Source organism: Dama dama, chromosome 5, assembly GCF_033118175.1.
Source record: "Dama dama isolate Ldn47 chromosome 5, ASM3311817v1, whole genome shotgun sequence".
In the NCBI taxonomy this organism is placed as follows: Eukaryota; Metazoa; Chordata; class Mammalia; order Artiodactyla; family Cervidae; genus Dama; species Dama dama.
Genome location: NC_083685.1, coordinates 1,524,677 through 1,547,499, shown reverse-complemented (window position 1 = coordinate 1,547,499; position 22,823 = coordinate 1,524,677). Strand labels below are relative to the sequence as shown.

Sequence of the window (22,823 nt, the reverse complement as noted above, 5' to 3'; positions counted from 1 at the left end):
CTGTGGGATTCTCCAGGCAAGCGTACTGGAGTGGGTTGCCATTTCCTCCTCCAGGGCATCTTCCCGACTGAGGAACTGAACCCCGGTCTCCCGCATCGCGGGGTCAACCCAAACCTCGAGACCAGCACCCCCCGCCCTCTGCATCAGAGTGTCACTGCAGTCGCAGACTGAGCAAACCCACAGAAGACAGCCCACAAAGGGCAGCTTAGCTTGGGGCCCTCCATGATCAAGGGCTCATGTCGTTTCTTCCAGGATGTAACACCTGCTCCCTAAGGGCCGCTCGTCAAACACGGCACCAGCCCCTCTCTGAGAGGACGGCCTCGCTCCCGCCCGCAGCCCAGCGGCTCTGGGTCACGGCGGCATTCGCGGGCGGGCAGAGGCACGGGCGCAGCTCTCAGGGAGCGGCGCTTCCCGATGGGACAGCACGTGCACGCTTTCCTACCCGCAGTCGCCTGTGGAGGGTCTTGATTTCTCTTTCCATGTCATGTTTTTGGTCCTGGAGTTTTTTAACCGTATCTGAAAAGACCACAAAAGTTTAACTATTTATTCTTAAACCATGTTTAAAAGGAAAAATAGAAAGGGAGAGGGTACTTAAATATGTTATTCAAAAAGTCATCCTGCCCAAAGACATTCTGTTTTTAACATAAAACTTGAAAAGGAATTCCAATTCAAGTATAAACCAGTATGACTCTTTAAGGAAAGTATCAAATTTAAATTGCAATTTCTGGATGACTTCCTTCCGCAGCGTCCTAATTGTGAAACAAAAAGCTAAGCTAAATCAATTGTTAGAAACACACACACACACTGTTGGCTCATAACCAATCAAAACAACACTGACTGCAATTAAAACAGGAGCTTTTAATCAAAAGGGTTATTAACCTATTTTTACAAGCATAACTTAACTTTGCACACTGCAATAAATTCCAGAAAAGTCGTGAATTTACTAAAATTTTTACAAACTTAATTATTTAATAACTTGGGGGAGCTGCTATTTAATTCTATAGGAAGTCTTTTCACAAAGGATTAAGTAAATCAATACTCCTCAAATTATTTCTTGCATAACGTGAATTTCCTTCAAACAACGTCATGCAGCGTGAACATCTGATGAGCACCGCTAATGTGCAAAGGCTGCTCTAGACAGACCAGGGCTGCAAAGATGAGCAAGCAGACAAGGCCGTATGCCAGAACCCAGGCATGCACAGGGAAGTCGCTTTCTACTATTCCGAAAAGTCAGCTTTTTATGAAATAAAAAGTGAATCACTTTTACTCAGTAATTCAAGAAAATGGTCATAAGTACCTACTTTGTGTCAGAGTTTTGCACAAGGTACCTGAGATATAAGGAAAGGGGGGAAAAGGTGCAGTTCCTACCCTTTCAGAGACAGAAAAGAGAATGTTTTCATTGCAAAGGATTAAACTTTAACAGTCTGTCTCTACACAGCTGATTCAGACCTCACTTCACCTAGAAACTCAGGGGTCAAAAGGTCCATCCCATTTGGCTCAGGGTAAAGTGGGAACACAGGTGAGCGGGCAAGTCCAGTACCGCTGGGCGAGGGTGGCTCTGGAACCAGAGGGAACTGGGCTCTGTCTGACCTACGTGTAGATGAAATTGGGGTCTTGGTGATATCAGCAGACACAGTCAAGGAACAAGGACAGAAACTGTCACATTTCCAGTGTGGAAAACACCAGGGGTCACACACCTTTCATTTATAGTACATTTACGTGCAAAAAACTTTACAGTTAAGCAAAACAGAAAAGTGTGTATCTCTCCTCTGCTGAAAACTGCTCCCCTTCCCTCCTGGTGGCAGATGACCTGTCGTGTACGGCAACTTACACGAGACACATCACTGCAGCTCTTACTGCCCTTTTCTCAGGTGACGCTTTAAGCCACACGGCCATCTCAGGCTCACCATAAAAAGCCCAGGCTTCATTCTTTGCTCTTATCCTTTTCTCTTTACCAGCCTCTGCGTTCACGGCCACAGGATCCCCATAACCACGGTCTCAAAGGACACTCCTCTGCCCTCAGCACTGTGCGCTCACTGCTGCCGTGACTCCCCTTGCACACACAGGACGCTGACAGCCAGTGGACACACTCAGGAGCCTCCAGGCAATCTTCTTACTCATACCTTAGAGAAGCAGGAGAAGAGACAACGGGCTTTTCCTCCCTGGAAACACGGGCGTCGGCGGTCCAGTGCTGGCTGTGAGGAGCGGGGCAGCAGCCTGTCACCCTGGGGCCTCCACACACAGCTCCCGCCTCACAGCCCTGAGTGGGAGAGACGCTGCCATCTGCTGCCTCCCTCTCACATGCACAGCGCGCTCCATCAAAGGACAGAACTGCACCGACCGCCCTAAGTTTTAACTCAACTTTACAACGCTGCTTTTACTCCAGACATCCGCGCGCCTCTGTTCTCATTGTCACTGGGCCAGCCTTGCTCTGCACAACTCTGGGCACCACCCTGCCCATCTAACAGCGGGCTTCACAGTCTTCCCACCAGCAAGACCCAGCACCGACGACAAACCAGAACCGTCAGCCGGGCCTCCGCGCCACTTCCGGCCGCGGGCCCGTGCCCTCTGCGGGCGCCGTGGGCAGCGACCACGCCACGGGACCCCCCACAACCCCTGCGGTGTGAAGGGAGCAAAGTCCCCACAAGCTTTCCTGCCCTCCGATACCAGAAGACACCCAGTGCTCAGCCGGGCCCCTGCAGCCGGTCAGCACCGACAACGGCCATCGGGTGTAATTTGCAGAGGCAGGAAGGAGCCAGGAGCCTGACAGCTAAAGCTGCGCCCCTCAGGACCAGGGGCGGGGCGGCGGGCAGCCAGCTGCCACGCCACAGCTGCACCTCAAAACAGGAGGAGGATATGCGTGAGTTGAAAATAAACCATTTACTACTTTTATTTATCTTCGTTTTTTATGTTTGGCCATGCCTCACAGCAGGCAGGATTTTAGCTCCCCACCCAGGGACTGAACCCGCGTCCCCCGCGTTGGGAGTGTGCAGGTTCAATCCAGTGGACTGCCAGGGAAGTCCCTACTGCTATTTTTTTAATTTTTATTTTACTCATTTTTATCCCTCCCCTCAAAATGTGGATATAACTTTTACCCCTTGATTCTAAAAGTAATACACATTTACAGAAAAAAAAATTATACTGTTTCTACTGCTTTGCAAGCTCTCCCACTAGTCAGTAGATACTGGACACTTTTATCAATAAATACGACCTGCAGCACCATTCTGACGGCCACGCTCATACTCCAACTGGAAATACCATGATGTGTCTCCGCAACCTCCTTTAACAAACAGTCAGAATGGCTCCAGTATTTCTCACAAACACCACGAGCGCCTTCAGCTGCTCAGACGTGACTGAGGACACGTCTCCAGAAGGAGGAGAGGTGCTGAAGGACCACCTGAAACTATCAACAGGGTCCAAGCCAGCCCACCTGCTCCAGAACACAGAATTCTTCCTGAGAAGCCACCAAGTTAGGGGCTGCACGGAACAGAATGCCCGGAAATCGGTGTTTCTTTAGGAACACCGCTCTGGCCGGCTACAGTCTGAGTCTGATGCTCTATTAAAACGGCCACGGTCTTAATCACAGAAGCAACACCCCCGGCTCATCCCGTGGGCCGTGCTTTCTCTCATGCACACATCTCTCTGGCCTGCGCACACTGACCTGGCTTGCCCACCCCAGCTGGTGAAAGGGCAGCCGTGGCAGGGACGCACCACACCCACGGGCTTCTAACTAGCCCTCAACTGTTGAAAATACAGGTTAATTCCCTGGTCTCTGTGGTGACCTGCAACTCGGGAGCACCCACATCTATGTGTATAGCTGCAACTCTTAAGGATGTCTCTGAAGAGCAGATTTCTGCAAGCAAGTTGCTATGGCACTGTTATACTTGTAAAAATTCTTATCAATACTCCAGAAAGGACCCTTTTCTCTTACATGTTAGCTCTCTTTTTAATTCTTCACACCTGCATCTAGTTTTGAGTTTCATTGCTTTTTTTCAGAAGTCAAGCATCTTCCTGTATCTTTTTCTGACTAAATTATTTACGTACTTCATTTAGCTAATGGGTTATTCTAGTCTTACTGAACCTCTCTACGGATCTGATATCTATTACAAATACTTCTCCCAATGCCATTTATTAATAATTCTGGTACTCCACTGAACTGAAAATTTTAATCATACACAGTCAACATGACTCTTCTCCATGAAGGCTCCCCAGCACCCTGCCTTCCAGGTCTTCTCATCACAGCAGGAAACAGCTCTCCTCCTCTTGCTCTTGCCCGTCCTCTCGTCTCGAGCCGCCCATGCTCACCACGGTCATCAACCTCCATGAATCAGGATGCCAGGCCCCCGCTGGTCTGAACCTCGGGGCCTGCAGAGGGCAGGTGGGCAGAACACAGCTGCAGGAGTGCGCAGAACAGGGCTACGCAGACAGCGCGTGGGAGGCGAGGTCGCGGCTAAGATGGGCCTGAGGTCTTGCTGGTGTCGCTGTTCTCAACACCAGTCAGCTGTGTTTTGATCGGCACGTCAGCAGCTTTACTTTAGACGCTCTGTTGAACTGTCTTTCTGCTATTCTCCTCTAAGCTCTTCTAAAATGTTAAAAGGTGCTTTCCTAGTGGCTCAGCGGCAAGGAATCTGCCTGCCAATGCAGGAGACAGAGATTCGATCCCTGGATCAGGGAGATCCCCTAGAGAAGGAAATGGCAACCTGCTCTAGCATCTTTGCCTGGGAAATCCCATGGACACAGGAGCCTGGCGGGCTACAGTCTATGGGGTCGCAAAGAGTCGGACTTGGCTAAACAACAACAAGGTATTAAAACATCTAGTAAGTCCTAGCTGGTCTTTCTTACTTACAAAGAATGATTCGCATCAGAGACTCCTGAGTGCTTCTGGAAGGAACAACCGGCTAAAGGAAGGCTCCTGAGGACAGGAGCCTCTGGTGGGCGTGGAGGGGACACACTCTGGACATACAAGCGGGAAAAGGCGGTTTCTGAGGAGGCGACGGGTGTGTGCGCGTGCCCGTTTCACGGCAGGGCCGAGCTGCGCGCCCTCTGTGTGGTCCCCTTTTCAAGACAACACGGAGCCTGCAGTCACCGCGGGCACAGTACGAGGGTCGTGGTGCTGGGGGCCCCTGGGCCCACGTTCCCACCTTCCTTAGACGAGCCCAGGATAGCGTTGGGCCGACAGAGGAGGGGGTGTAAGGACCCCCGGGGCCTTATGCCTCGGCTTCAGACCCCATGGGGAGGTTCGATGCCCTCAGCCCCAGGGCGCGGCTGGGGACATCACTACTGAGAGGTGCATAGTTCTCTAGGCCGCAGACCTGTCTATTCCCACTGATGCCCACGTCCAACTCCATCAGCTTTACATAAAGTCTTCCAGAGACCACTTAGAGCTCTTGGCCTACGGACAGGATCCTTCCCCTGTGTTCTCTCTGCTCTACTGTTCAGAGTATTTTTATATCTCTCCTGCCATGTCACTAGGACTCTGGGAGGGAAAGGAGGTACACATGACCTCAGGCCATTGTCCTGAACTGGAAGTCTTAAAGAGTATTTAATGGGAGAGTTGCTGCTCAGACCTTCCCAGCTCAGACGTGAAGTCCCAGTGCGGCGGAGGAAACCGCAGGCCAGGCCAGCCTGGTGTGCCCTCCAGGCCTACATGGCGCTGAGCTCTCCGGGGCGCCGTGTGGACCCCCGACTACACACACACCGCGTGGTCCTGTCACACAGACACCAGGGATGCCCTGCTGGCTGTCTCCAGCCTTCTTTCTCCCTAGATGATGTCCACAGATTGGCGTTCAAGGTCAGTGGCTCTTCTACGTCTCTGATTTGCAGTTTAAATGACTCAGTAACTTTTTGTAACTATTTTTCACTGTCTAATTTTTCAGTTCCAGTACTAGGTTCGTTTTTAACAGTTTTTACTTCTCTGTGGAGATTTGCTGTTTGCTCATGATGACGAGTACGCTTTCCTCCATGTCCTGAGTACATTCACAACAGCTGCTTTGAAATCCTGTCTATTAATGCTGAGTCAGAAGCACGCTGGGGTACGGGATCAGTGACTACTGAAGGGTGCAGGATTTCTTTGGGGGAGGGAGGGGGGGGTGACTAAAAAGGTTCTAAAACTGACTATGGTGATGCTTTCATTCCACAGGAAAAAACCCTCCTTTCCCAATTAGCAGTATTCCCTTTCATAGACTCCCCTAAATCAAGTGCTGACTTAGCACGCATCCCAAATGCTAGAATTCTTGAGGAAAAAACTAACTCCTACCAGATTATGCAGCAATAACAATAAATTACATGAAACGTGTCTGGATCCTGGTTCCTATCAAACAACTATAAAGGACATCCCAGGGTCAGCCAGGAAAATCTGCACACGGGGTATCCGATGATGCTAAGAGCCTACCCTGGCTTTGCTCACTGTGATACTGCACTGCGGCCACGAGGAGAACGTGCTGACGTATTCAGGAGGCCAGTGCCCACAGCGTACTGCCAGCTGGTTCAGCTAAACACACTCAGAAGGCAAACGCTACAAAACGCTGCTGACTGCTGCATCCAGACAGGAGGTGCTCACTGCAAAACAACTCTCCAGGTACTTCTGCATATTTCAACTTTTTATTTCCGAAAACTGGACATGCAGATGCTGCTATATGTGAAATGGATCACCAGCAAGGACCTGCTGTGCAGCACGGGGAACTCTGCTCAGTGGGATGCGGCAGCCTGCACGGCGGAGGGGACACACACACGCTCTGCTGAGTCCCCTGCCGTCCACCCGGAACCCTCACAACACTGTCAATCAGCAGTCGTTTCTGGGCTGGTCCTCAGTCACTTCTGACTCTCTGCAACTCCACGAACTGTAGCCCACCAGGCTCTTCCGTCCGTGTGATTTCCCAGGCAAGAATACTGAAGCGAGCTGCCATTCCCTATTCCAGTGGATCTTCCGGATCCAGGGACTGAAGCTGTGTCTCCTGCATTGCAGGCGGATTCTTCACCCACTGAGCCGCCAGGGAAGCCCGTTAATCAGCTATCAGTTCAGTTCAGTCACTCAGTCAGGTTCAACTCTTTGCGACCCCATGGACTGCAGCGCGCCAGGCTTCCTGTCCATCACCAACTCCCAGAGCTTGCTCAGACTCATGTCCATCGAGTCAGTGATGCCATCCAACCAACTCATCCTTTGTCGTCCCCTTCTCCTCCTGCCTTCAATCTTTCCCAGAATCAGGGTCTTTTCCAATATGTCAGTTCTTCGCATCAGGTGGCCAAAGTACTGGAGCTTTAGTTTCAGCATCAGTCCTTCCAGTGACTATTCAGGGCTGATCTCCTTTAGGATTCACTGTTTGGCTCTCCTTGCAGCCCAAGGGACTCTCAAGAGTCTTCTCCAACACCACAGTTCAAAAGCATCAGCTCTTCGGTGCTCAGCTTTCTTTATGGTCCAACTCTCTCATCCATACATAACTACTGGAAAAATCATAGCTTTGACTAGACGGACCTTTGTCAGCAAAGTAATGTCTCTGCTTTTTAATATGTTGTCTAGGTTGGTCATACCTTTTCTTCCAAAGAGCAAGAGTCTTTTAATTTCATGGCTGCAGTCACCATCTGCAGTGATTTTGGAGCCCAAGAAAATAAAGCCTATTACTGTTTGCATAATCAGCAACACCCAAATACAAAATAAAACATTTGATAATTAAAACCCGTACCCTGTTTGTGTAACTTTTATCTCGGCAGGGATATGGAACCTTTGCCCTGGAAACCTCTAACGTCTCTCTAGCGATCACCTCAGTCACCACAGGGTGTCACTCTCCCCATTCAAAGCAAAAGGTCTGCAAGGGAAAGGTCTGTTTATTATCTGTGCTAAAAGGAAGACACTGGACTCCCAAGTTAATCTGAGACTTTAGAACCATCTGTACTCAGGAAGTAAAATGCAGTATCTCTCTCAGTTCACAGACAATGAAATACAAACGACATAAATGTTAAACTGAAAGTTTTCTAAAACTTTAGATGAAAAAGTGCATCACTATGTCTTTCAGGAATACAGTCTCACAAGCCACTTCAGTATCCGCACACTTGGGAATAGTCTGAATAGCCCTGAGGGGTCGTCCTACAAATGCCGGGTCAACCAGCCAGAGCTCAGAATCACCAGCAGACACCTTTAGGGCTCCTGCAAACAACCCCCCTCTCCTGGGGGTAGGTCCCCCCCAATGCCACACCCATGGCACAGGTGCTCCAGCTCCATGTTGCATCCGCCTGCTGGTCCGCCAAGAAGCAGGACCCGAAACGTCAACAGCTCTAACCAAGGCTGGTAAAGGTCCGCTTTCATTCCAATCCCAAAGAAAGGCCAAAGAATGTTCAAACTGCCACAGATGCGCTCATTTCACATGCTAGCAAGGTAATGCTCAAAATCCTTCAAGCTAGGCTTCAACAGTACATCAACCGAGAATTTTCAGATGTACAAGCTGGATTTACAACATGTACAGACATACAAGAGGAACCAGAGGTCAAACTGCTAACATCCGTTGGATCACAGACAAACATCTACTTCTGCTTCACTGACTACACTAAAGCCTTTGATTGTGTGGATCACAACAAACTGTGTAAAATTCTTAAAGAGATGGGAATTCCAGACTGCCTTACCTGCCTCCTGAGAAACCTGTATGCAGGTCAAGAAGCAAGTTAGAACCGGACATGGAGCAATGCACTGGTTCCAAACTGGGAAAAGAGTATGTCATCAAGACTGTGTAGCATCACCCTGCTTATTTAATTTCTATGCAGAATACATCATGTGAAATGCCAGGTTGGATGAATCACAAGCTGGAATCAAGACTGCTGGGAGAAATTTCAATAACCTCAGATATGGAGATGACACCACCTTAATGACAGAAAGCAAAAGGAACTAAAGAGCCTCTTGATGAAGGTGAAAGAGGAGAGCAAAAAAGCTGACTCAGAACTCAACATTTTAAAAAAACTAAGATCATGACATCTAGTCCCATCAATTCATGGCAAATAGATGGGGGAAAAAATGAAACCATGACAGACTTTATTTTCTTGGGCTCCAAAACTACTGTGGACAGTGACTGCAGACATGAAATTAAAAGATGCTTGCTCCTTGGACAAAAAGCTAGACAGCATATTAAAAACCAGAGATGTCACTTTGCCCACAAACATCCACCTAGTCAAAGCCATGGTTTTTCCAGTAGTCATGTACAGGTGTGAGAACTGGACCATAAAGAAGGCTGAGCGCGAGAGAATTAATGCTTCGAACTGTGGTGCTAGAGAAGACTCTTGAGAGTCCCTTGGACTGCAAGGAGATGAAACCAGTCAATCCTAAAGGAAATCAACCCTGAAGAGTCACTGGAAGGACTGAGGCTGAAGCTCCAATATTTTGGCCACCTGATGTGAAGAGCCAACTTATTGAAGAAGACCCTCATGCTGGGAAAGATTGAGGGCAGGAGGAGAAGGGGGCGGCAGAGGATGAGACGGTTGGATGACATCACTGACTCAATGGACATGAGTTTCAGCAAAGTCTGGGAGATGGTGAAGGACAAGGAAGCCTGGCATGCTGCAGTCATGGGGTCACAAAGAGTCGGTTACTAATGGGTGACTTAAAAACAACCAAGGCATCCAGAAAGGTTACCTCCATCCTGCCCATCCCCATCAGGCCATCTTTTGCAGGCATCACAACTTAAAATTTGTTAACAGTCAAGGAATTCAGGTAAAGAATACATAAGAACTTTTTAAATGTATCATTTGGAAGTAACTTGAAAGTTACAAAAAGATACAAGAAATAACACAGGAGGACCTGAACACCCACGTACCTTTATTCAGCCTTGCCAACGGTAACCGTGTGCCGTGCTCCATCACCGGCTGTCTCCGCTCCCTGCCCGTCTGTCTGCCTGTCATCTTTCCTTCCTTAAGAACATACGCCACGTCCCTCACCCTGGCATAACGCAGTGTGTGGTCCCTACCAACACTCAGGCCCAGTGGGCGGTCCACCTCACGCGCTTATGCCGACATCTGTCCCTACACCCTGAGGGCAGCCCGGGGCCCAGCAGGCAAGGGAGCAGGGGCTGGCCCGCCCCCAGTCCTCCAGCCTGGGACTCCGCTCAGCCTCGGCCCTTCATGACACTGGCATCTCTGGAGACAGCCCCACTCAGTCCTGGGCTTCCAGCACAACACTCCTCATCTCCCGTCTTTAATGTTTCTTTACGACTGGCTGAAGTCGCGGCTCAGCCGGAGTGTGGCCTGGCCATGTCCACGCGGCCCTGTCACAGGGCTGCTCAACTGTTCCACTGCACACTTTTTCCTCACTTGCAACACAGTAAACAGTCTGTGAGAGGATCACGGAAACTCCCATTCCTCATCAAATTTTCCACACAGAAATGCTAGTCCTACTTTTGCAACTTTTTTTGTTAAGTCTGAAATAACTACAAAATAGTTTTTAAAAATCTTTTAAAAAGCAAACAGAGCAACTCAAAATCCTAGTTCCAAATCTACCTGACCATAAAATCTTCACGGAAAAGAGGAAAATGAAACAGATAAACAAAAAAATGTAAAAAAAAAAAAAAAAAAAGTGCTGTAGGCCTAAAGAGCAATAGTTTTTGGTCTCACTACACTTGCAACCACTAGACGTTGATGATAAATGGCTTTTCCTAAGATCTAGAAAGTTAACAACCCCATTAACATCTCACTTAAATGATTTTTCATAGTTAAGCAGCTTTAAACTGATGCTTCTGTGTAACAGTCCTTCAGGAGCAAAACAGCAGCCAGGAGACGGGTGGTGCCAGGAGGCTCCAGCCCACACGTGTCCGCCCGGCCACAGCACTGCTGCCGCAGAACCCTGCCCACGCAGAGCCGCCCCACCCGTCCGTCCTGAGCGTGCACTGTCCCACGGGCGGGGGGACCTCACTCTTTAATTCAGAGACAGGCGTGCACTGTCCCATGTGTCGGGGAGGGGGGACCTCACTTACTCTCTAAGTCAGAGACGGGCGTGCCTCACTTACTCTCTAAGTCGGAGATGATGAGGTTGTCGTGAAGCTTCACCGCCCGGTGCTGTTCCACTTCGTCTTCAAGTTCAAAGATTGTTTCTTTCATGTCGCTCCTTTCTGTCTCTTTTTCTTCCAACTCTGATCGTAATTTTTCTAAGGTCATGTTCAGATCTTCTATTTGCTTCTTAGCTTCCTCTTGGAAGGCTCGGTATTCATCTTCTACCTGTGTGAAATTGATGGTGCAGATCAGGACAGTGAGTGCTGTTCTGAGCCAAGCCTCAGGACGGAGGCACAGGCCGCCTGGGCTGGGAGCGAGGTGGGCACCGCTCTGCGAGAGCAAGAAGGGCCGTGTGGCCACTGTGGGCACCCAGGAACTCGGACGCCACACAGCGTGCTTCAGCGTGGCGCGCCACCACACCACTGAACTCACGCTGACGTCACGCTGAACCTCACTAAGGTACTTACCAAGACGTTTTGGAAGTTTTCCCTTCTCCAACGTTTGGACTGAAGGCATGCATCTCATCAATGATTAACATGCTTTCCCACAAAAATGATGTCTGCTTTCTGACGGTTTCAATATCAAATTAAAAACAGAAACCAAAAATTCTCAAATACTGTTAAAACTGTTAGTTCATGGGGGCCCCCGTACATGTATGCACCAACAAATATATCTCCTAAACTGTATCTCTGAAAGTCATCCCTTAAAAAAATTAAGATTTACATTATTAACAACAGACCCTCATGCAAATGGCACAGCAGCTTAACCCAAACTCATAGAACTCTACTTGAAAAACCACACCACAGGAGGAGAAGAAGAGGCAGACGCTGCTGACTCCACAGACTGGCATTCTGGCTCTCCGTTTTTCTTGTGTCAAACTACAGCCGTGAGGGCACTGTGACTCCCCATGACATGCCCCCCAGACACGTCAGGCTCCATAACAGGCACCCCCGGAACTGGGGACTTCTGTCAGCTGTGACTCTAGCCTTAACCTTTCACAGGCACAGGACCACAGTGAAAAAGTAAGAGTGGAAGTGACATCATTACAAGAACACTTTTCACTCCATCCCAACACAAGCAGCTTAGAAAAACATCAGCTTAGGAAAAGCTAGTGGCACACCACCGGGGCTGCCGGCTCTCAGGAAGCATGCCGTGTCCTACACCCACGTCACGCGGCTCCAGAACCCTCTATCTACCTAAACAGTACCTTTGCGATGGCGTCCTGCAGCCGGTTGGCATCATTCCGGGTGTGGGCCAGGTCTTCCTGCAGGCTACTGGCCAGAGTCTCTGCTTTCTCTTTGTCCAGCCTGACGCTCTCCAGGAGGTCCTGAATGTCAGACTTGTCTCCAGAGTTATGGATAGAGTACAGCTCCGCCACTTTCTGCTTCTCGTTCTCCAGCTGGGCCTTCAGGCGGTTCATCTCGATCTGGTCACTGGCCACGGTGGCTTTGAACTCCTCCAGCGTGGCGGCCAAGGCCGCCTTGCCCTTCTGCTCGGACTCGACGACCCGCTCCATGTGGTGGCTGCGCTCCTTGAGCGCCCCGATCATCTCCTGCGCCTCCTTGTTGTCCTGCTCGGCCATCTTCAGAGTGTTGCTTAGGTGCTGCTGGACGCCCAGGAGCTGCTCCCTCTCAAACCGGGTGTTCTCCGCGAGGTCCACGTAGCGCTGCTCCAGCTCCAGGTAGCGGCCGCTCTTCACGTCCTCGTCTATGACGTAGGACACGTGGTGCTCGTCCAGGAGGGAGCGGAAGTACTCTATCTGCCGGCTGAAGTGCTCCAGCTTGTCGCTCTGCTGGCACAGGGACTCCATGAGGATGACCTTCTCCTCGCCCAGCCGCTCGTTCTCGCTGTTCAGCTCCTGGGTGATCTGCTGCAGGTCGGCCAGCTCCTGCAGTGTGGCCTGCAGCTCCTCGCTCGTGCTGTGCTGGTTCTCCTCCATCTGGTGGATCCGCTCCGTCAGGCACGCGACGGACACCTCGCTGGCATTCCCGCTGCTCCCCTTCCGCGAGCGCTCCACGCTCGGGACGCCTTCTGACTCCGAGGACGAGGGCGCGTCCAGGGCGTCGTCGCTGGACGTGAGCGGCTGGTACACCTCACTGCACTCGCTGTCCAGGTTGTCCAGCGAGTTGCTGTGCTGATGGTCCATGAGCGTGTTTTCATCCTGGCTCAGCAGATCCTCCACTGAGCCAGGGGCCGAGCCCTCCACCGAGGAGGTCAGCGTGCCCCCGCCGTCGCTCTGGTTACCAGGGGCGATCTCTGGGCTCAGCGACTGATAGCCAAACAGCTTTTCGGAATGGTCCAGCCTCTGCTCCAAGGAGAAGCCCAGCGCGTTGAGCCGGTCCTTCAGCATCCGGTTCTCGCTCTTCAGCTGGTTGAGCTCCTCGCGGATGGCGGCGTTCTGTTCCTGCAGCTGCAGCAGCGTCGACTCCACGTCAGTTGGCTGGTGCGCGGCGCCGACTGCCTTCTCCTCGGACTTCTCGTCGCCCTCGGGGAGGGGGTCCTCGCTGATGCCCAGCTGAGCACGCATGTCCCGGAGCTCGCTCCGCAGATGTAAAATCTCCACGTCCTTGGTTTTGGCCAAGGTGAGAAGATCCTTCACTCTGGCCTCCAGAGCAGCTTTGTCGCTGATCTGATTGTCCGACTTGGACTTGCTCATGCGGACATCGCATTCCGCAGCCGTGCGACCGCGTGAGCGTTTGGCCGACGCCACGTCATTAGCCCCCTGACCTGCAGAAGGCAGTTTTTTGCTCTGGTTTAGTCGGGTACGTTCACGTAATCTTTCTCTAGTAGAACTGGACTCTTTATTACCTGTGGAAGTGCTCCGCTTGGTTGAAGAACTCGTGCCTACATGATTAAGACAGAGAGTTTAAGGCAGAAAATTAGCAGGAGACAGGCACACAGTTACGCCCCAGGTGAAGGAGGAGTAGTCTGAGGAGCTGCACAGTGACTGTGATAGTCTGCCTGAGAGTTTGGTTACTTACGGTCAAGTTCAGCTCCCTCCAAACAGGAAGGTCAATCACCCTTAATCTACCAGTGGAAACAGAGGTCACACACGGAGGTGCATGCTGAAAGGGGCGAGTTTTATGGAATGTGAGCTGTGTCTCAATGATACACACGGACTTGAGTCCTAAACCATGGACTGCAACAGGTGGCTGGAGCCCAGTGTCCGGGGGAGGCTACAGCAAGGTGCCTCAAGGGATAGCCACTCACACAGCAAACTACCTGCAGAAGCAGAAAGAAGGCAGGCCATGGATGACCAGAAGGGAGAGGCAGCCTCGGGACGAACAAGAAGCCTAAGCTGCCACAATGAAGAGAAAACCGTGCTGAAAGAAAACGCAAACAACTTCACATCATGAAATGCCGCGTGTGCGTGCTGTCGCTGAGTCGCGTCTGATCCTTTGCGGCCCTATGGATGGTAGACCACCGCTCCTCTGTTCGTGGAACGTTCCAGGCAAGAGTACTGGAGGGGGCTGCCATTTCCCCTTCTTCAGCGGGGTCTTCCCGACCCAGGGAGGGAAGCTGCATTTCTTGCACTGGCCGACAGATTCTTTACCACTGCACCACTTGGGAAGTGCCACACAAATAGCACCAATAATAAGAATTATTAAAATACGCAGCATGCACTTATCCTCACTACACACACATATAATACACATATAATAGCTCATACACAGTAATTTACACAGGTTTCATTACCATCATCCTGTTTTACAGATGAAGAAACCCAAAAAGAGATGATAAATCATCTGCCAATGTCCCACAGGTAATGTACATGGATGAGCCAAGATTCAAACGCAGGCAGGCCGTGTGGCAGAACCTGCAACTTACCAGGACCCACTCGGCCTTTATCGGAGTTAGAAAACGATGTGGTGTCAACGCTAAGGCCTCATAACACACGCATCAAACAAGTCACACTGTTACCAACTGCTAAATTTTTAAACTTGTGCAAACGATTGACATGACCGTGTATTTAATATAAAAAGAACGTGTTTAAATAGCCACAAATACTTAAAGAAATCATTAGGCTTTTTACTTTGAAAAATAAGTCCCAGACCCAACCAATAAATATCCATAACGAGCCAAATGGTTATTCAAGTGTCAGTGCCAGGCTAAGCAGGGAGCAGAGAGCGGAAGCGCTGCCTGCCGGGGACGGTGTGGGAAGAGCCCCTGCTTCCGCCGTGGCTCAGGGGGAGCACAGGGAGCGGGTGGCGGCCTCGGCAGACGAGGCCGAGGTGGTGGGAGTGGCATCAAATACAGGAAGGAAAAGTGAGGCCACACGGCAGATGGAGCAGGAGAGGGAGGTTTCCACGGGCCCTGAACGCCAGCAAGAATTCAGGGGGCCGCAGCAACAATGTTCAGTGAATTTTCTTGAGCAGGAAAGAAACAGACGAGCACTCTGGTGGAGAGGAAGCCAGAGGACGCCTCGTGAAGCAGGAGGAGGAGGAAGAGCAGCAGGAGGCGTGTGGGAGACAGAGCAGTGAAGCGGAGGGAGGCCACGTTGGTGGAGAAGAGCCCACTCTCCCAACAACAGAGAGGGGATAACGAATCTGCACTAGACTTCAAGGGCAGCAGAGAGACTGCAAACAGAGGCTGGGAAAGGGCCTGGGGAGGTGACCACTGGATGCAGCCCGCGAGGGCGGGAGGCGGGCCAGCAGGGACGCGCGCGTCTGCACACAGGGAAACTCTCAAGGCCGGGGAGGGAGGGGGTGTGAGGAGTCAGAGTCCTGGACCTCCTTTTCACCACACAAGCCGGGGCATTAAACGCGGTGACGACCCGGGCTCTAGGGCGGAGACCTATGGGCCAGGGTGCTCCATCACCAGCTCTGAGGCTGGCACAGGACGGGCGCCCGGGAAGCACCTGCCAGGCGGAGGAGCACGCGGTTCGCACGATGCTGAGCTGAGAAGCCTCTAGATGACAGCTCTGAGGACGGCCCCGCCCTCCGAGGTGCAGTGAAGAGAGGACGGGGTGACGCCTGCAGAGCCAGATAAGGCTGTCCACGCCCCTCCTGGCGACCGCGCCGCTGCAGTCAGCGTGCGCCGGGGTCTGGGTGGGAGGAAGAGGCCACAGAGGGCCAAGGCCTGGGGACAGCTGGCATGCCCAGCCGAGGAGGAAGTCCAGCACACACAGCGGGGACAAGAACCTGAACAACGAGAGCAAGCGAGTGCCTGCTCTGGTTTCTGCCGCTCTGCTTTCACACACTTAACTACAAACACAGTATCCTAAGACTACTGGAAGTTTCCAAGCTTTTTTCTTTCAGTGTAAGAAACAACATATAAAGTGTTACTCCCTGGACTACAGAATGAGATCTTAAAAAAAAAAACCTGCTGCTAATGAAGGAAGAAAGAACAGCAGGACTGGAATGAATGGATCTAGGCACGGACTATCAGAGGCTGCTAACCTCAGGGAGCGGAGACAGCCAGAAACCATGGGCCACCTGATGGACAGACTACGGTCCCATGTGAAGTAGCGGGCGGGAGTACGGGAGGAGCCTAAATCTGTCCCATCAAGGCTCCAAACCCAGGGACACTGACAGTAACAGAGAGAACACAGGAACACGGTCACGGACATCACAGGAGTGAGATACCAAAATCCAGACCATGAGAGGGATTCCCTGGAGGTCCAGTGGTCAGGACGCTGTGCTTTCACCACTGGGGCCTGGGTTCGATCCCTGGTGAGGGAACTAAGATCTTGCAAGCCGCATGACACAGCCAAAGAGGAGGAAATAAAACCCAGAAACTATAGATCAAACAACCAGTTTCTACAAAAACTAAATTGTGAGGGGAAAAGAAGGGGGGATGGTAAACTCACAGATTTAAACATGAAGACTGAGAAAGCACCAGCAGTTACCGTCTGTGGGCCTTAATGAATCCTGGTAAACCCTAATCCAGACAAGCAAGCAAGCACATGTGTGCAGTATTTATAAGACAGTTGGAAATTCATATACTTACTGAGTAAGTAGCGATTTGAGAAATGATTACTATAAGGCCTGATAATGGCATTGTGAATGTATTTTTAAAAGAGCACTTATCTTTCAGAGAGAATCGGTTATGTGTGGATGACACCTGGAACTGAAGGTGGGTGTCAAGGGGCCGAGAACAGCCCAAGCGACTGGGTGACGAGCACGTGGAGATGAAATGCCACAGCCGTGCACAGGTCAGACGTTCCCCAGGACCGAACGGCGGGAGTACCGTCCCCTAAGCACCACTGCCCCGCCTGCGTGGCAGGGCAGCGTAAGCCCGCCGAGTGCGCACCTGTGCTGGTCCTGGGCCTGTTCTCCGCGGTGCTCATGGCAGGGGCGGGTGCGGGTGGTGCGCTGGAAGAGCAGGCGTTCTTCTTCCCTTTGACACCATTGGTCACGGTCACCCCTCCAGCCATCCCAGCTAAAAGGTCATCACTGCTCTTGGTCTAGAAGCAACAGAAGATTAAAAACAAACTGATTAGATAAAGTGAGACTAAGTAACATTCCGACCCTAAACAAAGCCCTTGACTTTCCGGCTGAGTCCAACACCTCCGCAAAGACCTCCTGGCAACTACCAGGCAGTGCATCCCTTGGTGCTGCAGAAACGGAACCTTCTCGCTGGCTCATAAACAACTGCAACTTCTTTTTAAAAATGTGAAAATCACAATGTACTCAAAGATGTCAATGGGAGCCCACCATATGCCCCCACGTGCCAGATTCAGTGAGGGATGAGAGGAAGTGATGACACCCTACTTGCTACCCCTCATCTAGGCTGTGACTCACCAACCAGCAGCCGTGGAATCGCACTGCGCGCCATCTGGCAGTTTCTAGAGAAGCGGCATTAAGAGTGAGGAAGAACCTCCACTGCTCTGAAGCGATCCAGTGACGGAGCCAACATCTAATAGAAGTTACTCTGAAATTTACTTTTTTAACCTTTATCTATTTTTTTTTTGGTAGCCTAAGCCAAAATTGAAAGAAGGGGATTTTTTTAAAAAGCCCACAACATACAAATAAAAAACTGGAGACTTTATGGTTACAGTGAGGGTTAAATGATCATTCTACTTGAGAAAGACCATTTGATTTATTTATGTTTTATGAAGATGACTGAAAAACATGTGAGAAGATGACTGAAAAACATGTGAGCTTTTTAAAAAGAAAACAAGTACTCTTAAGATAACTGGGTTGGGCATAAAATTACTACTTAAGAAAAAAAGTGAAGAAATCTGATTTTACTTCTCCTAGAAATGAGAGAGAATACAGAGGAGTTAAAGATCTATGGGAGAAAAAACAGAAACAAAAACATGCTTTTAAATGAAAGAATCAGGGCCTCCCTGGAAGCTCAGTGGTGAAGAATCCACCTGCCAATGTGGGGAATGGGGGTCTGATCCCTGATCTGGGAAAACCCCACAGGCCTTGGAGCAGCTAAGCCCTTGCGCCACAGCTGCTGAGCCCACGCGCTGTGGCTGCTGAAGCCCAGGGCCTAGACCCGTGCCCTGCAACAAGAGAAGCCCCCACCACAGGAGGCTCATGCACCGCGACGAGAGCCCGAACCTCATCCAAGACCCACCACAGCCAAAAATAAACAAATAGAATTGTTTTTTGAATAAAGATCCGAAAGTTTTGCCCACTAAGGTGAAGTGGTCTTTCTCTGCATCTCACTAAATCTAGCCACAACCTTTGAAACAAGAAGTAAAGAAACACATAAACTTGGGACTTCCTGGCAGTCCAGTGGTGAGGAACTGGCACTTTCCACGCTGGGGCTGGGTTCCATCCTGGGTTGCAGCCAAAAACAAAAGAAAGAAAGAAATGGGACTTCCCTGGTAGCACAGTGGCTAAGGGCCCGCATGCCGATGCATGGGGCATGGGTTCAGTCTCTGGTCTGGGAGGATCCCAGGCCACAAAGGAACGGAAGCCCTTGAGTCGCAACTCCTACAGGCTGTGCCCTGGAGAGCCCGCAGCCCGTGCCTGCGGAAACCATGCTGCAGCTGCTGGAGCCTGGGGGCCTGAAGCCCGCGCCCCACAGCGAGAAGCCTGCGCACCGCAGCTCGAGACCGGCCCTCCCTCACTGCAGCTAGAGCAAGCCCACACACAGGAGTGAAGACCCAGGGCAGCAAAGAAGGGGTAAATTACTTTTTAAAAAAGAAAGGCACATCTCCACACCCCACAACTGCGGGAACAGCGCACATGTGCCGCGAGCCCTGGGCAGTGACAGAGCCCGTGTGGGTGTCCACAGGAGCGGGTGAGTGCGCGCGGCACCCCAGTGATTACAAGTCGAGCACTTCAGTCTTGGGGCTAGCCATCAAGGCCACAGCTACAGGGGTGCAGCCGCCCTCTACAGGGGTGAGTCCGGGCTGTGGGAAGTGGCCGCACACTGCAGAAGCACAGTGAGACACGGGGGAGGACAGAGCGGCACTTAGGGTTGTGGGCTCTCCAAGCTCTTTTGCTTTCTCCGATTTTTCCATTTTCACCACTTTCTTCTTTCCTCCTTACCTTTTCACTCCAACTTCTCTTCAACAACCCTTTGTCCTTCTTAAACGAAAGCACTTGCCGCAGTAAGGGGAAAGCGTCCCCAAACAGTATCGCCTCTTGCATGCGCTCCCCAGTGCGCACACACACACAACCCGTAAAAGTCCGCCAGCTGAGCGGGGCCCAGGCCACAGACACTGGCACACAGCAAGAACACGCCTCTCCCCGCCTTACGACGGAGAAGCACTCACTGCTCAGGACCAGGTGCCGTCAACGGGGTCCACGCCTCCCGAGGCCTGACGCGCTCAGGGCGCGCTCCAGAGTGAACCGCAGACTGCCTGCCAGCGAGGAGGAGGCCACCGGCTGGCAGTATGCACGTCCCATGCCAACGCTTCAACCTGCTCCTCCAGCCCCAAGTCACAAGTCACCCAGCTCTACAGGCGCTTCGCTGCAAAGACAGCCCAACAACTGAGTGACTGGCAGGAAACCCCAGTTCTCCTACAGGAGAGGCAGCTCTGTCACAGAGGAAATGGCTCAGCGTGCTGATTCAGACTGAAGAAGCAGGGCAAAGGTCAACTCCGGGTACCGCCCCAGGGTCACAGGGTGACACCCGGCCACTCAGCAAGGCAGCGGCGAGGAGAAACCTGGGGGCATCTCCCAGCCCCTGGAATGAGTCTGTCTTCAGGTTCAACAACCTAGGGATCGAAAAACTAGCACATCCTGCTAGATCTTTACACACATACGAGGAAGTCCCTCATCAGCTGTTCCTGTGAGGTGCCCTGTGAGGTGCTCTTAAAATAGTTAAGTCACATCTGTGAAGCCCTGCGTGGACAGAAGCTTCTGGACAGACTGTGTTTCAGGCACCGCTTGCTTTCTCCCCATCAGACAAGCAGCAACGCTCTCCAGGTTTCTGCAGAGGCAAAGCTTCCACCTCAGAACAAGCAAGCAAAGAACAACAATGAATTCTGGCCTGAGACACTGGAGGCAGACCACAGGGCTCTCTGTCCACCGAACAAAACGCCAGGCCAGCAGAAAAGGCGCGGGCAGTCTCTCGGACACTGAGGGCAGCACGGGGAGGCTGCCACCGTCAGGAGGGGCTCGTGGGCCGAGGAAGCTTCCCGGGCTGAGCCGCAGAAACCCTGCTGCCGCCACTCACAAAGGCCCGGCCCTCAGCCAGGCCCTGTGCACCGCTGCCTTCTGACCGCAGCCCGAGGGCGCACACGGCCAGTCTGGCCGGCCTGCCCCCAAAGCCCCGGCTCCAACACCTCGCTCCCCGTGACGACAAGGAGAAAACCAGCCTCCAAAGGAAGGGGTGTAACGAGAAAACCAGTCACACTCTAACACACTAATACCACCCAGTTCTCCGTGGGATTAATACTGGGTCAGCACGGTCTTCAGGGCAGTGTGTTAAAGGGTGGGGCGGGAAGAAGAACCCGTGTGGGTTCGGGAGCGTCGCACTGGCCATTCGGCCAGACCTTGCACGCGTGCGTGCCCCATCAAGCCTCCTCAGGCAGAAACAGCGTTCCCCTGCTGGAAACGGCGCACACCGCTCTCCTGCTTCCCCAGACAGCCAACCGTTTCTCGGTACTCGAGCTGCTCCTGCAAATGACTCGCCTCCACGCCGCGCTCCACGGGCTCCGGGAAGGGGGCTCTGCCCCACAGGCACAGCGCTCTGCTCGCAAGCCAGCTGCCACCGGGCGTCGCCGCTGAAGACGGCCCGAGCACCAGTGAGGCCCCCCACACCGTGAGCCCCTTCACAGACAGTTCACAGCAGAGGCCCCGCGACACAGCGTCTGTGGAGGTCAGAGCTCACAGGGAGATGCGCCCTCCCACACCCGCCATGCGAGTAAACGCGGCACATGAATACCTTCGACAATGCTGCTGCGGCCCCAGGCTTCACGGGTCTGCTGCCCGCAGAGGCTGAGGAGCTGTTCTCGGGCCTGGCTTTGTCTGCTGCCTGAACTCTGCTTATCCCCGACACCTTAGGCGCTGAGCCAACACTCCTGCTTGCTTTCTTCATTCTGGGCTGCCTCTTCGTGATGCATTTACAGGCAAATCTGTGGAGAGAAACGGCGTTATACCAAGAACAAAACTGCAAGAAAGTGCTTTAGAAATTTGTTTTTGAAGGATCTTACCATGAAATAAAAATGTCTGAAAGCTAGATGTCGTTACAGAAAATAATGAGGAAAAATTCTTAGACTTGTTAATCAAAAATGCACTTCCTTCTTGAACACTACTGATCTGAAGTTACTCTGCATTCCAGTTCTCTCAGTACAAAGAATACGCCAGATCTCTAACAGAATGAGCCAACACAACGCATGTGCAGAGAAGCAATAACCGTCCTGGCAGTGAGAATCAGCCACTTTACAGGTCTCACGGTGATCACGCTTTCCAAATTATCCAGCACAGTCCTAGGTTCAAATATTTGTTGTGACATTGCACATAAACCAGCAGACAGCCCAGAAACTCCAACATCACGATCTAAATATATTTCCCAGGATATCTCTTTTATCAAGAGGAAGCTCCAAAATGCCTTATCAGAACAGAAGACTCAACGTTTCTTTCAGACAGTAAGGGCAGTCTATACCCTGTAAGAGCCGCGACAGGAACCTCCCCCCTGAGTGGAGCACACTGGACTCCACAGGCTGGAGGACCTGGAATGGCAGAGCACACAGCACTGAGGCCAGAACAAGCCCTCCACGCATCTCTATTAGCAGAGCCGGAAAGATCGTGTCTGGAGAGACACGCTGGCCAGGTCCGGGCAGAGAAAGGAACACAACCAACAGAAGTGAAAGCCTGCTGTGAATGCAAGGGCCTTTACATACAGCGACGCTGAGCACAGAGGTTGGTCTGTTTCAGGAAGGTTTCTACACACTATTAAAAATAAAGGGAAACTTACAGAGTAACCTTTTGGAAGAGAAAAGGTTCCTTCCAACAGCCTCAACGACCACTTCACCCAGACTGTGCTCAAACGCTCCAGATCCATCTTGCCCGACCTGACACAAACTGTACCAGCTGGTCCGGGGGCAGGAGCAGTGAGACAGAGGGAAGGGCCCCGCCCCGCCTCCCCGTGACAAGGCCTCAGAGCAGACAGCGCGCTCTGACCAACGCCACACTCCACAAGCAGAGCACGCGGGGCCTCCGGCTCCTCTCCAGCCTTCAACCAACTTCTCGGCTAGTCCGTCCAGAAAACGCCGCGCCTGGTCATCAGATCACCACCCGCTTGCTCCCAAGCTTGCAGCCTTCTTCCTCCGCACCCCATGAGCGCTCGGCCCACGGCCAACGCTCCCTCAAGTTCGAATCCACCAGCTGCTCGCTCCAGGCTCCCAGAGGACACCAAAACTGACCCAGACAGACGCTTCCCGGAACACACGCAACACAGTTATGCTGACCCCTGCCGACCAGCAGCTCTGCTCCTCCACCTGTACAAGGAAA

General features: G+C 51.9%; 1 protein-coding gene across 6 annotated transcripts in view; it reads right to left on the bottom strand.

Moving 5' to 3' along the window:
* SPECC1L (sperm antigen with calponin homology and coiled-coil domains 1 like) overlaps positions 1-22,823 on the bottom strand; it is an 84,915-nt gene that overhangs the window by 39,974 nt on the left and 22,118 nt on the right. The window contains exons 1-6 of one of the 6 annotated variants that reach the window (XM_061141410.1): positions 21,256-21,445; positions 17,215-17,368; positions 13,771-13,806; positions 12,170-13,689; positions 10,980-11,187; positions 443-516 (exon numbers count right to left, since the gene is read on the bottom strand). In XM_061141410.1, the coding sequence (XP_060997393.1) occupies positions 443-516; positions 10,980-11,187; positions 12,170-13,689; positions 13,771-13,806; positions 17,215-17,368; positions 21,256-21,408 (2,145 nt within the window). In that variant the 5' untranslated portion in view covers positions 21,409-21,445. Of the gene's footprint in view, positions 1-442; positions 517-10,979; positions 11,188-12,169; positions 13,807-17,214; positions 17,369-19,412; positions 19,595-19,639; positions 19,826-21,255; positions 21,446-22,823 lie in introns of those variants that run through there. The other 5 variants (XM_061141408.1, XM_061141412.1, XM_061141411.1 and 2 more) reach the window with 5 other exon arrangements.